The sequence below is a fragment of the Lepisma saccharinum genome, chromosome 11, assembly GCF_977018435.1.
Source record: "Lepisma saccharinum chromosome 11, izLepSacc3.1, whole genome shotgun sequence".
Lineage (NCBI taxonomy): Eukaryota > Metazoa > Arthropoda > Insecta > Zygentoma > Lepismatidae > Lepisma > Lepisma saccharinum.
This window is the reverse complement of record NC_139239.1, coordinates 51,247,917-51,263,695: the sequence shown is the minus strand read 5'-3', so window position 1 is coordinate 51,263,695 and position 15,779 is coordinate 51,247,917. Positions and strand designations below refer to the sequence as shown.

General features: G+C 39.9%; 1 protein-coding gene across 1 annotated transcript in view; it reads right to left on the bottom strand.

Moving 5' to 3' along the window:
• LOC145995239 (caspase-1-like) overlaps positions 1-15,779 on the bottom strand; it is a 37,948-nt gene that overhangs the window by 12,751 nt on the left and 9,418 nt on the right. Inside the window, exon 2 of the mRNA XM_083131804.1 lies at positions 6,671-7,008. Within this exon, the coding sequence (XP_082987930.1) occupies positions 6,671-7,008 (338 nt within the window). The remainder of the gene's footprint in view (positions 1-6,670; positions 7,009-15,779) is intronic.

The window sequence follows — 15,779 nt, the reverse complement described above, 5'->3', positions numbered from 1 at the left end:
ATCTCCCTCGGACAAGCGAAATAGCGTTACGGTCCAGGTTAAGTTCGTGTGTAGGAACCGGTGACCAACAGTGCATAGTGATAAGCCATAACGAATAAAAACAAAAAAAACATATATACGTTCAAATTACCACCTCTTTACCTGTAGCCGGGAAGCGGCTAGCTGCATACCTGAAAATCACGGGGAGCGACATGCGTACGAAATGATATAGCCCAAAATTAACATGAAAATAAAAAGTATATTCTATTCATAACCAACAAAAATCAATTTACTACATCTCCCCCTCTTTCACGCTCTCACCTACATTCACGCATTCAGTCCTTTCGGGGTCATCAACACAAAAAATGATACATGACATGTACAGGTTTTATGACGATAAGCCCTAATGATTGCATTCATATTTAAATTTACCTTGAATTTTTGTCTAATCAGGTCATTTGTGATTTTTGCTCCAGTGCTACTCAAATCCTAGCCAGCCCTTACTTAAGTTCACCCTTTTTTTTAAAAAAGAAACTAGGTCGGCGCGGTGACAATACATTATTTGACCAGCATAAACAAAGGCGTCTCAACGGCAATTAAGCTCACGTGGGCGGACGTTTTCCTTTTACAAGACCTCACGTGGTTCCAAACATAACAATAACCTCCGTTGAGTGACGCAAACATATACTCTCTAGCAGGCGGGACTTAAACACTTCGCCGCGACGAGCAATTCATATTACCAGGCAAATACATTAACAAATAATCACATATGCGACCTGACGTAGCTAGCAGCGACACAGCACTGACACATAAAAATGAACAAACCTCAAGTAGATTAAACAATTAAGGGGCGGCGCTTTACTCTAATAGTACGCACTTTAAACAAATACAAAGGAGCACAAACAACAACGAATTTAAGATCATAAAAAAATATCACAAGGAATAAGAAAAATTGACCTGAGACGAACAAATTACAAATGACAAGCGCGACGGGAGTTTGGTATGAAGTTTGGCGTTCTCTAAATCAATCGGGCCGTCACGTGCTGACATTCACACAGATGAATACATTACCATCTCTCAGCTTCCGAGGTGCATCCTGGCGTCTTTATGGGCGATTGAAAACACATTGTATTCACACGAAAGGTTTCCTTGGTCGCGACGATGAAGATGCGAAGAGCGTTCATACATCTGCTTCCTCGGCTTCCCTTCCTCTCGGGATCGGTGAACATCTCCGTGGTCTGGGCGTCGGGACGTCAACATGGCGGCGTTCAACATCTCTCTCTCTGTGGCGGCTGGTAGGCGTCGTCGGGGCATCAACAGGGCGGCGTTCGTCGTCTCTCTCTCTCTCCGTGGCGGCTGGTAGGCGTCGTCGGCGTGGCTCGTCGTTTCTTGGCATGTTGTAGGCATGGGTCGTAGTCTCGTCTGATATCGGGCGAATCGACGGTAACGTCCTTATCTCTCTTCTTCCTCTAGCCCGCCATAGTTTTCGATGTTCCTCGTTTCACAAAAACTATAAACGGCGTAAGGTAATCACGGAAACACGGTCTCGCTTCAACTTGCCCCAGCGGTTGAGGTAAGCGCACTCGTGTAGACTTACTGCCTATCACACACACTGGTGTTCGCAAAACACAACAAGGTCCACTGTATGCGGAGAGGTAGCACGAAGGCGCTGTCGCTACAAGAATCGCGGCAAAACTGTATACGGAGAGGTAGCACGGAGGTGCTCTCGCTACAAGGATCGCGGTAAGACTGTGTATCGAAAAACCATGTCCTTCGTTTTATTTGGATTTTGAAAAAGGACGCTAGGCGCTCGTTGAAGGGACGCTTCCGGAGAGGTCATTCCACTTCGCTCTATTGTCTCCCAACTTGGACGGGCCGTGCTCGAAGTTCGGTTTCTGCGGATTAAGCTTCCGCCTCGCTGTCGCCCATAGCTCAATTGCAATCGGTGCCCACAAACTGATCAATTACAACCGATTTGATCTGGCGTCCGTAATTGTTGCTTGATCGAGACGAAACTCCACAGATTATTTAAATGATTGTCATTACGGTCGAATTTCTAAGCTCTAGACGCATAACGTGACCCTTCAGGTGCTCACCCTTAAGACACGCGAACGTCTCTTTCCTCCCGTCGGCTTGGCAAATCATATATATATTCTTACAAATTAAAACACTCAACACTTTGATTCAACACATTTTTTACCGCTATGGACATGAATAATAATAATAATAACGACGGTAAATCTGACTGTCACAGCCTTCCCAAGCCGCTATCCTCTCCAAATACTCTTTTGGCCTCATGAAAGAAAAATATATGTATTTCTACGAAATATTAATTTGACTTGGCAGTTTCTTTTTTCGAACAGGAATAAGTTTTAAATTTTAATAGCTTATAAATTTACACTAGCAATTTTGAGTAAAGGTTTTGCGTAACTCTAAAAGTACATTTAGAGACTGCAAGGTCAACTCTTGATATTTCAGATATATTAATAATTTTCATCACAACGTCTTGTAATAATTATTTGTTACTTCAATAATCTCCTCGCAAATGTTTCTCGCATATTAAAACATAGATGCCATTTTCTGTTTATGTCTGTGTAATGCTGACCTCCGTGGCGAAGTGGTTAGCACAACGCTTTACGATGCCAAGGGCCCCCAGGTTCGAATCCCCGCCCGGGCATGGGTCTACTTTCCTTTCTTCAATTTCATCATATCGTAACGCATCCTCATCTTTGCGATTAGCCATATGTGATAGATAAGCGAAGTAAAATAAACTAAGTCTATTAATCAATTATTTTTTTAAACTCTTTAATTCTTCTTTAGCATGCCACGTTTTTGTTACAATTATATTACGATTTGTAAAATGACGAAATTCTAAAGGAGAATACGTAACTTTCTTTGTAGCGCATCGGTCAGAAAGTTTCAGGAATATGGATTTTCCATATACTTTTTTTCACATGTACTTTGCCCCCTTTTTAAAGTAGTGCGTTTTCAATTATGTTACCAATCATTAAAAGGATGCCTCAATATCATCTTGGGGGATAACAATTATTATTTTCCCCCTCCTAAAAGTAATAATATACTTTCGCTCTCTGAATCTCCAATATAAACGCTAGGGGCCGTCTGCTATGTTTGAGTGAGTTTGGCAGGGTTGATGTTCGAACACAAATTGATGAAGGACATATGCTGTCAATTACAAGACACAATGAATTTGTCCGGAAAAATAGGCATATATGTATTAAATAGAATTATCGATTGCTTAAAATTCTGTTGACATGAACTTGCTCTACGAAGACATAATGAAAGAGAACAATCTTTAAACAGAGGCATCTTCCCAGATGTATTATCCCTTCATAGAAGAGGGAAAACTAAAGAGGGAACTTCGTGTTCTTTATTGTAGTGGAGAGTTGAAAAACATAAACTCTATCAGTACATTGCATTCATTTTTTATTTAAAATTATTTAGAGGGTACCTTTTCAGAAAAAGTAAAAATGGCAAACATAGTTTTAGTAACTCCAGTGGCAACAGCTGAATCTGAACGATGTTTCAGCACATTGAAGCGTATTAAAACCTGCTTAAGAAATGCAATGGGACAAGACAGACCAAATGCCTTGGCACATGCTTACAATAGAGATAGAATACATTTCAAACATACAGGGCTTCAACGAAAAAGTAATAACAAAATTTGCTGAGCAGAAGAACAGGAGTCAATGTTCGTAGAAAGGTATGTTTCACAACAATACCTGTTTCTTTTGTAATCATGTGAATTGTCATATTTTAAATTCTTTAAAAAAATAAGTCCAGTTTTGTAGTTTAGAAGAAGATAAATACCCGTTTTTTTTGTAATTCTTGTAATTTGTTATTACATTTTAAATTTTTAAGTCCAGTTTTGTAGTCTAGAAGAAAAAAATACCTATTTTTTGTAATTCATGTGAATTGTCATTATATTTTAAATTCTTTAAAAATAAGCCCCGGCCAAATTTGAGGCCACGAGACGTCACTGACACCTACAATAAATGCGTTCTATAACAGAAGAACATAAAGTATTTTCTAAATTAGGCTATTATTTTTCGTCGCCAGAACAGTATAACATGGTCATGTTTATTTATTGCAGAGAGGTGAAAAGTAGGGGGCGAGGGTAGAAATAGGGGGAGGGGGCGCCAAAAATCCACCTCGCCCGAGATGAAAATTTTATCTTGAGCCATCCCTGAACCAACCCCACTAAAACTTTCGTGAAGAAATTTACGCACAGTTTTAGACGGCAAGAAATCACGCCTAATTCTAGTAAGACAACTAACTTCCTGTCTTTTATTACTTAGCTATAATGTATTGACACAGATGTTGACTAAAATATATCACTAAAATTTTATTTTACAATAATAATAAATAGCGAACACTGTACAGAATAGGCCATCCTGAAACCAATGGTTTAGTTACGTTAGCTTTAGATTTAAAATAATAATAATAATAATAATAATAATAATAATAATAATAATAATAGCCAGTAGATCCTTCACTATGTTTGTTAAGAGTTAAAAATCAATACCAATGTGCACAATTGCCCGCAAAATAGGAGCATCAATTAATAAATATCGGAGAGTTCCATCCTTCGCAATCGGTAAATACTTCTTTCTACCCTGTTATGTCAACAAGCCTCCAAACGCCAGCGCCACCTATCGCTTTGATTCCGTGAAGAACAAAACACAGTCAGTGGTCTGGGAGAACTAAAGGGTACGAAATCTGCAGTGTTGTATGAAGTGCTTCATTTCGATAGAAATAATCAGACAGCAATAATAGGTTTACAAACGCCAACAAAAAATCACTAACGGTAACGATAACAGTGTGGGTCCAAGAAATCTGTCGAAATTAATGTGCTTGTCGTTTCGTGTGTAGTGAGTGCCGAATGCCATTTTTTGTACCATGTAGACGCTTGATGGAAGAGTGATGATCACAGATAAGAAGAATAGGGTGGTAAGTTATATTTATTTGTTGATATTACAGTACAGGAAGTAACGAAGAGGCAGCTCGGTGACCATGGGCTGTAGTTCTTTGACACGAAATTCGTTCAAGCGTTTCGACTGTGGTTGAATGTCTACGATTTTGTACAATAAGTTAATGCGTTTGGTTATCCAAGACAAATTGAAATAGCTGGAACTCGTTTGCAAACTAGTAATTCAGTGCCGTAATGATAAATATCTTGTTGCGATTTATCATGTCACATGACAATGATATTTTCTTGCTGGGTTCGAATCCTATGTGCGTTCTGTCTTCGTGAAGTATAACAAGTAAGAATACCCTGCGGACAGTGGTTCAAACTTATATGCGCCCGTGTTTTTTTTTAGCCAATCCAATATTATTATTAGGGCTATACTTTTTATCGTGTTGTACTGTTTATCAAAATCTCTGATGTCAAGTATGGGCTTCCCCGACTTTGTCGTCTTGTACGTACTCAAGGTGTTCCGGGTTATATTCATCTTAAAAGGGAACGGGTTTATTTGATGGTGAGCCTTCATCAACTTCATCTTATCATTACTCATCCTCGTCGTCACGATTAGCAAAAGTGGCAGAAATGCAACGTGAAATAACAAAGATGCAAATGAACAAACTTTGAATTTGTGGCGTACACAACTACTGAGTGTACAGTACAAGTTATTTGTGAACATTTTCGGTTGTTTTTAGCTCGCGGAAATGTGTTTTCGTCAAGTAAAGTACGTATTTTACCTTAGAGTGAAGCAGAACAGCCGGAAGGCTTCGCGCAAGTGACAGTAGCACCCAACACATCCCACAACAGTAGCAAACAGGACGTTGCCTATTGTTTCATAAATGTATTACAAAATAAAGTAACTCAAGTACGAAAGGCTGAAAATCTATGAAAATAAAATTTAAGTGAAATTATCGTTAGGAGTGTTGGATTTATTGGTGTTTATAATTTTACATCGTTAGGTTAGGACTGTTAGGTTTTGTGCTGAAAGCAATTTTCGACGCTTTGTTAAGTTAGGCGTGTTGAGTTTGATGTGTGATCTTTATCTATTTGAGTGTGCACACAACACTTTTACTAATAAAAAACTGCGAAAGTACTCCGAGATGGCAGGTTTATACTTACGCGGGCCATACTTTGATATCGAATATCTCCGACATTTGTGTTTTCCGCACGCTGGAACCAATTTTAAATTACGTAAAACCTCGAGATTTGTCGATTTAAAGATATCAACTGATTATCGAGGGGGAACAGTGGGTCAACGACCCCGTTAAGGCATGGGTGTATTATTGTGTTGTCCCTCCATCCATTTCATCGTCGCGATTAAACCAAAAGGTAGAAAAGTAATTTAAATGATGATGGGTAGTGAACTAATTGTAGAAATATTGGACGTGGTGCTGTATCTGACCACTGCACTACCTAGGTAAATAACAATAAACTAATTATTATTATTATTAGGTCAGACATAAGCGAAGGACTTTATGACTAAGTAGTTTTGTTCTTAAGCCAATAAGTACCTTTTTGTTCAAGGAGTCCAAGATCTTTGGCACTAGGAGGGGATGGGGGGGGGGGAGCAGAAATATATAGGTGCTGTGCAGATTTTGTAAAATAGGAGGCGGCGATTCCCAGCTAATCACTTTAAATACTGGGCTAAACTGTCAATTTTATTGACTTCTACATTTTTTAAATTTGTTCAGAATGCTAAACCAGACTTACCTTGGCAATGTCGTCGGGGAAGATCTTTTGTCGTAAAAAGGCAAACGAAACCATGTAGCATCGAATAAACTCTGAGATCTCTTTCTCGTCTTTGGTTCAGTTCCCTTTAGTTCCTCTTTGCACATTGTATCCGAAAACCTTTTTGACGATCCCGGGGCTGCTAACTTCTCGTAATCATAATTCACGTTCGGCTGCGCAACGCACTGGCTGTCTATTACATTCCGGTGGTCAGACTTGCTTGAGAATGACGAGGCGCTGTGTCTGTTGCCTTCACATTCCTCATTCTTGTCCACATCCAATTTTCTAGCTACCTTGCTGACGTGCTTGGAATATCTTCTCTGCGAAGTAAATTTAATTCACAGTCATTAATTTTCATTTTTTTTGTGACCTAAGAAACAGAACAGTAATATTATTTAGAATCAACTTTATCGTAAATGAAATGAGATTCTATACGAACTTTTACTGATTGAAATGAAAATTTTTGGGTGCGTCAACACAGACTATTTTCACCCGCCACATTAAAAGGGACCAAATCTCTTGTCACAACTACTCGTAAATCAACATGTGTCTCTGAGGACTAAATTCTCCTATGTTAAAGTTAGGGGCACTTAGCTGGTTGCTACAATGTGACATAATCACTGAGTTCTGTACCAACTGGCCTACTATCAATCGTAGGCAACAGCTTTCAGACCGAAGTGACAAACGACACGCGGCAGGCGACAACCGATACGTGTCACTTGGAAACAAACCTTCAGAAATAAAAGCAACTTTTTTTAATTTTTTGTAATGGAGACTGAAGAGGTCCGTGTCGCTTGTCGTTTGAAACTTGTCACTTCAGTTTCATATGGGTACAAATCAACATATGTCTGCATGTGCTTTTGTTTACATTGTCTTGTTTCGAATTGAATTTACTCGACGAAAATGATTTTTAAAAAGCATTAAAAATCTTAGAATGTTTTTATTTCAGCAATTTAGATGAATATATGTTTAAAGTATCCTCCGTGAAGCTATTTTTCAAATACAAAAGCAAGACGTGTAAAAGGATTTTTAATTTGAAGAGAAAGTATTCCTGAATGAGATTTGCCTGAGTCATAAAACGTCCACCATATTTATTTGCCTTGCTATTAAACACAACCATGAAAGAAGTTGTTCTTCCACTGTAGAGTTCTTGCACCAAATTTAGGTATACTGGTTGATGAACCTTTAACAGAACAAAAATTAAACACCGCGAAATAAACTTGAGACATTTTACCAGACGTCCCGCATCGTGGCCGTGCGGTCTAAAAGACGCTAGGCTTTGGCCTCCTGCTACGGGACGCGCGCAGGTTCGAGTCTCCAGGGGGAAGCGTAACACGTTTTCTCCTGAGGATTCGGCCTGTGTGTGGAACCAGTGGCCACCCACCATCGGGAGGATGATCTGAGAGAACGTGAGAACCCCGTAGAGTCCAAATACTTTCGGAACATCTCCAGCGGACTGCGCGAGTCTGTCTAGCGAGCCTAGTGGGCGTGTAGAACCTGAGTAAGGGGCTTAGCGATAGGTTCTGGATGGAGACGACGTCAGCGGCTCGCTTGGTTAATTGGCTACTTGGAGAGTTGTGACTCGTTCCGAAGCTTCAAATGCATAACTGCCAAAGATGTTACGGAAATAATCTCCCTCTAACTTTTTGGATGCTCTTCCACCTTGACAGGTGGAAGTGAGGCTGGTAGTCGGTAGGTAGGCCCTAGTCCTCACGGGTTGTTCATTATTACATTTTACCAAGCAGTATTGCTATAGAATTTTGTTAGGTGGGTGATTTATTTTCAGGCAGTCTCTGTTTCGGTTTTATAATGGCTACTAAAATTCATTCTCTCTCTCTCTTTCCTCTCACTCCCCTTGTCTTTTCTCATTTCCTCCCTTTTTTCTTCGTATATTCCCTTTCCTCTCTTTCTTCCTACTTTCTCTCTCTCTCTTTCGTTCTTCTTTTTCAATTTCTCTGTCGCGTTCATAGTTTTTCTCTCTTTCCTTCTGTGTTTCTCTTTCTAGATATTTTCTTTCTCTATCTCTCTCTTTCTTCATTTCTTTTTTGTTTTCTACGTCGGTGGTTCTCAATTTTCGTGAGATCTTGACCCGGTGTAACGGGGAATTTGGACTCCGTAGAAAAGTGACTGTACAGTCAATTTTCTACGCAGTCCAAATTCCCCGTTTTCGTGACGGGGAATTTGGACTCCGTAGAAAAATGACTGTACAGTCAATTTTCTACAGAGAAAAATGACTGCCCTTTTCAGTTCCCGTCAATTAAGCAGGGGGTAAAATATCCCCGTAGAAAAATGACTGCCTGTCAATTCCCACTTAAAAGAGGGGGTACAAAATCCCCGTAGAAAAGTGACTGCCCAATTAAATCCTGCTTATATTAGGAGGGGGTACAATTTCCCCGTAGAAAAGTGACTGCCCCCTTAAATCCTGCTAATATGAGAAGGGGGTACAATTTCCCCGTAGAAAAGTGACTGCCCGTTAAAATCCTGCTTATATTAGGAGGGGGTATAATTTCCCCGTAGAAAAGTGACTGCCCTATTAAATCCTGCTAATATGAGAAGGGGGTACAATTTCTCCGTAGAAAAGTGACTGCCCCCTTATATCCAGCTTATATTAGGAGGGGGTACAAATTCCCCGTAGAAAAGTGACTGCCCCCTTAAACCCTGCTTATATTAGGAGGGGGTACAATTTCCCCGTAGAAAAGTGACTGCCCCTTTAAATCCTGCTTATATTAGGAGGGGGTATAATTTCCCCGTAGAAAAGTGACTGCCCTTTTAAATCCTTCTAATATGAGAAGGGGGTACAATTTCCCCGTAGAAAAGTGACTGCCCTATTAAATCCTGCTAATATGAGAAGGGGGTACAATTTCCCCGTAGAAAAGTGACTGCCCCCTTATATCCTGCTTATATTAGGAGGGGGTACAAATTCCCCGTAGAAAAGTGACTGCCCCCTTAAATCCTGCTTATATTAGGAGGGGGTATAATTTCCCCGTAGAAAAGTGACTGCCCCCTTATATCCAGCTTATATTAGGAGGGGGTAGAAATTCCCCGTAGAAAAGTGACTGCCCCCTTAAACCCTGCTTATATTAGGAGGGGGTACAATTTCCCCGTAGAAAAGTGACTGCCCCTTTAAATCCTGCTTATATTAGGAGGGGGTATTATTTCCCCGTAGAAAACTGACTGCCCTTTTAAATCCTGCTAATATGAGAAGGGGGTACAATTTCCCCGTAGAGAAGTGACTGCCCTATTAAATCCTGCTTATATTAGGAGGGGGTACAATTTCCCCGTAGAAAAGTGACTGCCCCTTAAATCCTGCTTATATTAGGAGGGGGTACAATTTCCCCGTAGAAAAGTGACTGCCCCTTTAAATCCTGCTTATATTAGGAGGGGGTATTATTTCCCCGTAGAAAAGTGACTGCCCTTTTAAATCCTGCTAATATGAGAAGGGGGTACAATTTCCCCGTAGAAAAGTGACTGCCCTATTAAATCCTGCTTAAATTAGGAGGGGGTACAATTTCCCCGTAGAAAAATGACTGCCCCCTTATATCCAGCTTATATTAGGAGGGGGTACAAATTCCCCGTAGAAAAGTGACTGCCCCCTTAAACCCTGCTTATATTAGGAGGGGGTACAATTTCCCCGTAGAAAAGTGACTGCCCCTTTAAATCCTGCTTATATTAGGAGGGGGTATTATTTCCCCGTAGAAAAGTGACTGCCCTTTTAAATCCTGATTATATGATAAGGGGGTACAATTTCCCCGTAGAAAAGTGACTGCCCTATTAAATCCTGCTTAAATTAGGAGGGGGTACAATTTCCCCGTAGAAAAGTGACTGCCCCCTTATATCCTGCTTATATTAGGAGGGGGTACAAATTCCCCGTAGAAAAGTGACTGCCAATTTAAATCCTGCTTATATTAGGAGGGGGTATAATTTCCCCGTAGAAAAGTGACTGCCCTATTAAATCCTGCTAATATGAGAAGGGGGTACAATTTCCCCGTAGAAAAGTGACTGCCCTATTAAATCCTGCTAATATGAGAAGGGGGTACAATTTCCCCGTAGAAAAGTGACTGCCCCCTTATATCCAGCTTATATTAGGAGGGGGTACAAATTCCCCGTAGAAAATTGACTGCCCCCTTAAATCCTGCTTATATTAGGAGGGGGTATAATTTCCCCGTAGAAAAGTGAGTGCACTATAAAATCCTGCTAATATGAGAAGGGGGTACAATTTCCCCGTAGAAAAGTGACTGCCCTATTAAATCCTGCTAATATGAGAAGGGGGTACAATTTCCTCGTAGAAAAGTGACTGCCCCCTTATATCCTGCTTATATTAGGAGGGGGTACAAATTCCCCGTAGAAAAGTGACTGCCCCCTTAAATCCTGCTTATATTAGGAGGGGGTATAATTTCCCCGTAGAAAAGTGACTGCCCGTTAAAATCCTGCTTATATTAGGAGGGGGTATAATTTCCCCGTAGAAAAGTGACTGCCCTATTAAACCCTGCTAATATGAGAAGGGGGTACAATTTCCCCGTAGAAAAGTGACTGCCCCCTTATATCAAGCTTATATTAGGAGGAGGTACAAATTCCCCGTAGAAAAGTGACTGCCCCCTTAAACCCTGCTTATATTAGGAGGGGGTACAAATTCCCCGTAGAAAAGTGACTGCCCCCTTAAATCCTGCTTATATTAGGAGGGGGTATAATTTCCCCGTATAAAAGTGACTGCCCCTTTAAATCCTGCTAATATGAGATGGGGGTACAATTTCCCCGTAGAAAAGTGACTGCCCTATTATATCCTGCAAATATGAGAAGGGGGTACAATTTCCCCGTAGAAAAGTGACTGCCCCCTTATATCCTGCTTATATTAGGAGGGGGTACAAATTCCCCGTAGAAAATTGACTGCCCCCTTAAATCCTGCTTATATTAGGAGGGGGTATAATTTCCCCGTAGAAAAGTGACTGCCCGTTAAAATCCTGCTTATATTAGGAGGGGGTATAATTTCCCCGTAGAAAAGTGACTGCCCTATTAAATCCTGCTAATATGAGAAGGGGGTACAATTTCCCCGTAGAAAAGTGACTGCCCCCTTATATCCTGCTTATATTAGGAGGCTGTATAATTTCCCCGTAGAAAAGTGACTGCCCCCTTAAACCCTGCTTATATTAGTAGGGGGTATAGTTTCCCCGTAGAAAAGTGACTGCCCCCTTAAATCCTGCTTATATTATCAGGTGGTACAATTTCCCCGTAGAAAAGTGACTGCCCCCTTAAATCCTGCTAATATTAGGAGGGGGTATAATTTCCCCGTAGAAAAGTGACTGCCCCCTTAAATCCTGCTTATATTAGGAGGGGGTATAATTTCCCCGTAGAAAAGTGACTGCTCCATTAATTCCTGCTAATATTAGAAGGGGGTACAATTTCCCCGTAGAAAAGTGACTGCCCCTTTTATCTTTAATATATATGGAGGGGGTACAAATTTCCCCCTAGAAAAGTTACTGTTCTAATAATTAGTTCTTACATGAGAAATTGCATACAAAATGCTACGGAGAAAAGTTGCTGCTTACTTAGTTTACTTCACAAAACAGTAGGGAAATTAGATGTATTATTTTGTCGTATAAAGCCTTTATAACTCTGGTATCTGGCTCATCATTGACTTAATTATTACGTACAACTTTCTCATTTGAATGTTCATCAAAACATTTGAATGAGTCTACCATTTGAGTAGGGTGATAAAGGTGTCCTGGGTTCAATACCCGGTGGAGGCACATAGTAATTCGGATCCAACTTTAAACTGTGGGTCCATTCTTGATTAGACTTAGTGTGCATAAATTAAAACGCTAACTCAATCAATCCATCACTCAAGACATTTGAATTGCATTTTCTTGAAACATTTTGGACAACAAATTTGTACACAATGTGTGTGTGTACTGTCACAAATAAATAGGTTTCTCATCATAAAAATACTTCTTATATAATCTATGCATAACTAACAAAAAGTAAAACACTTTGTCCCTTGTGGTAATTATATTTATTTGAAAAGCACGACGAGAGCCCGTAGAAGCGATATTTTAACATGGAAATATTTTATAACTTGTAAAATATAATTGAAAGTGGTTGCTTCCACATATCCGTAGTAACTCTCGAATTTAAAAATTACATTGATGCATTTTATGATAGAACCTTTGATCAATTTTTAAAATAATCGAATACACACGTTATTCGTGTTATGAGGTTGATAAATCATAATTTTGTTACACAGAAACATATATTACATAAGCATACTTACACACACAAACATATTTATGTACACACTAATCATATTTTCATAGGAACAAATAACAAGATACATCTACACACAGACTATAGTTTTAATTGTAACATTTTGATCAGAATCAATACGATTCAGAAACACCAGGAGTACACAAGTCAAATAAAACAATTGTTTTAACTTCAAAAAAATTGAACAAAAAAATAATATACAATGCATATAGCATGAGAATTATGATTTATCACTTTTCACTAAATATGTATTTCAATAATGCTGTAGTGCATTTTAATATAATATGTGATGTATTTCAATTTATACAAAAACTTTATCAAATACAGACATTTATAATTTCGTTGTGGTTTGCAACTAACCTATTACATATTATTCACCATGTTTAACACATGAAGGAGTCAGTGGATGATATTCTTAAGCCACATGTTTGATTTTTATGTTGTTGTTGTTGTTGAACATACCATCATGCACAATAAGCAACCCACTGTCCAAAAAGTGCGAGACATTGTCATTTTTCTTTTCGAATGGCAGTATAATATGTACATCACTGAACTTTTTGGCTCTCCAACCAGGTGGTCATCTGTGTAGTGATATAGTCATAAGCCACACTTTCCCGCTACGTAGGCTGTACATGCACCGTTAGAAAACATGGATTTTGGAGACAATAATGAAGGAAGTGACGAGTCACATCTTTTTGATAGTAATAGTGGAAATTTCTGGCACCCGTCAGCTAGCAGTTCAGTGTGGAACTCATCCTTCTGTACGTGTAATTATGAAATAGAGTTGTGGTTATGTTCGCTGTGGCTTGTGACTATCCGTTGAAAGTTTATATGCTGCATAAAACATTGATTACTACAATCCTCTGATCACATTAACTAAATATAAAGTATATTTTCTTTCAAGCTAGTAAATATCTATGTCAAACGTGATTAATTAAGGCATACGTCCCATTAACTTGAGCCGACCAGCTGAAGCATTGCCACAAAAATCCACACTTTCAAGGAAAAGGCAGCTGAATCGTCCACGATAGAACAGAGAGAAAGCAAAATGGAGACGTAATAGCGGATGCCAATAAGTACCCGATAAAACAAAGAGTACGGAACATGCTGTTAGTTTAAGACATTCCGTCGCTTGTTCCAAGAAATGTACGACAAAATGATGAGAGAGTATGTAATATCTCCCTTCTCATATTAGCAGGATTTAATAGGGCAGTCACTTTTCTACGGGGAATTTGTACCCCCTGCTAATATAAGCAGGATATAAGGGGGCAGTCACTTTTCTACGGGGAAATTGTACCCCCTTCTCATATTAGCAGGGTTTAATAGGGCAGTCACTTTTCTACGGGGAAATTATACCCCCTCCTAATATAAGCAGGATTTTAACGGGCAGTCACTTTTCTACGGGGAAATTATACCCCCTCCTAATATAAGCAGGATTTAAGGGGGCAGTCACTTTTCTACGGGGAATTTGTACCCCCTCGTAATATAAGCAGGATATAAGGGGGCAGTCACTTTTCTACGAGGAAATTGTACCCCCTTCTCATATTAGCAGGATTTAATAGGGCAGTCACTTTTCTACGGGGAAAATGTACCCCCTTCTCATATTAGCAGGATTTAATAGGGCACTCACTCTTGTACGGGGAAATTATACTCCCTCCTAATATAAGCAGGATTTAAAGGGGCAGTCACTTTTCTACGGGGAAATTATACCCCCTCCTAATATAAGCAGGAATAAAGGGGGCAGTCACTTTTCTATGGGGAATTTGTACCCCCTCCTAATATAAGCAGGATATAAGGAGGCAGTCACTTTTCTACGGGGAAATTGTACCCCCTTCTAATATTAGCAGGATTTAATAAGGCAGTCACTTTTCTACGGGGAAATTATACCCCCTCCTAATATAAGCAATATTTAAGGGGCAGTCACTTTTCTACGGGGAATTTGTACCCCCTCCTAATATTAGCAGGATATAAGGGGGCAGTCACTTTTCTACGGGGAAATTGTACCCCCTCCTAATATAAGCAGGAATTAATAGGGCAGTCACTTTTCTACGGGGAATTTGTACCCCCTTCTAATATAAGCTGGATATAAGGGGGCAGTCACTTTTCTACGGAGAAATTGTACCCCCTTCTCATATTAGCAGGATTTAATAGGGCAGTCACTTATCTACGGGGAAATTATACCCCCTCCTAATATAAGCAGGATTTAAGGGGGCAGTCAATTTTCTACGGGGAATTTGTACCCCCTCCTAATATAAGCAGGATATAAGGGGGCAGTCACTTTTCTACGGGGAAATTGTACCCCCTCCTCATATTAGCAGGATTTAATAGGGCAGTCACTTTTCTACGGGGAAATTGTACACCCTTCATATATTAGCAGGATTTAATAGGGCAGTCACTTTTCTACGGGGAAATTATACCCCCTCCTAATATAAGCAGGATTTAAAGGGGCAGTCACTTTTCTACGGGGAATTTGTACCCCCTTCTCATATTAGCAGGATTTAATAGGGCAGTCACTTTTCTACGGGGAATTTGTACCCCCTCCTAATATAAGCAGGATTTCAGGGGGCAGTCACTTTTCTACGGGGAAATTATACCCCCTCCTAATATAAGCAGGATATAAGGGGGCAGTCACTTTTCTACGGGGAATTTGTACCCCCTTCTCATATTAGCAGGATTCAATAGTGCACTCACTTTTCTACGGGGAAATTGTACCCCCTCCTAATATAAGCAGGATATAAGGGGGCAGTCACTTTTCTACGGGGAAATTGTACCCCCTTCTCATATTAGCAGGGTTTAATAGGGCAGTCACTTTTCTACGGGGAAATTATACCCC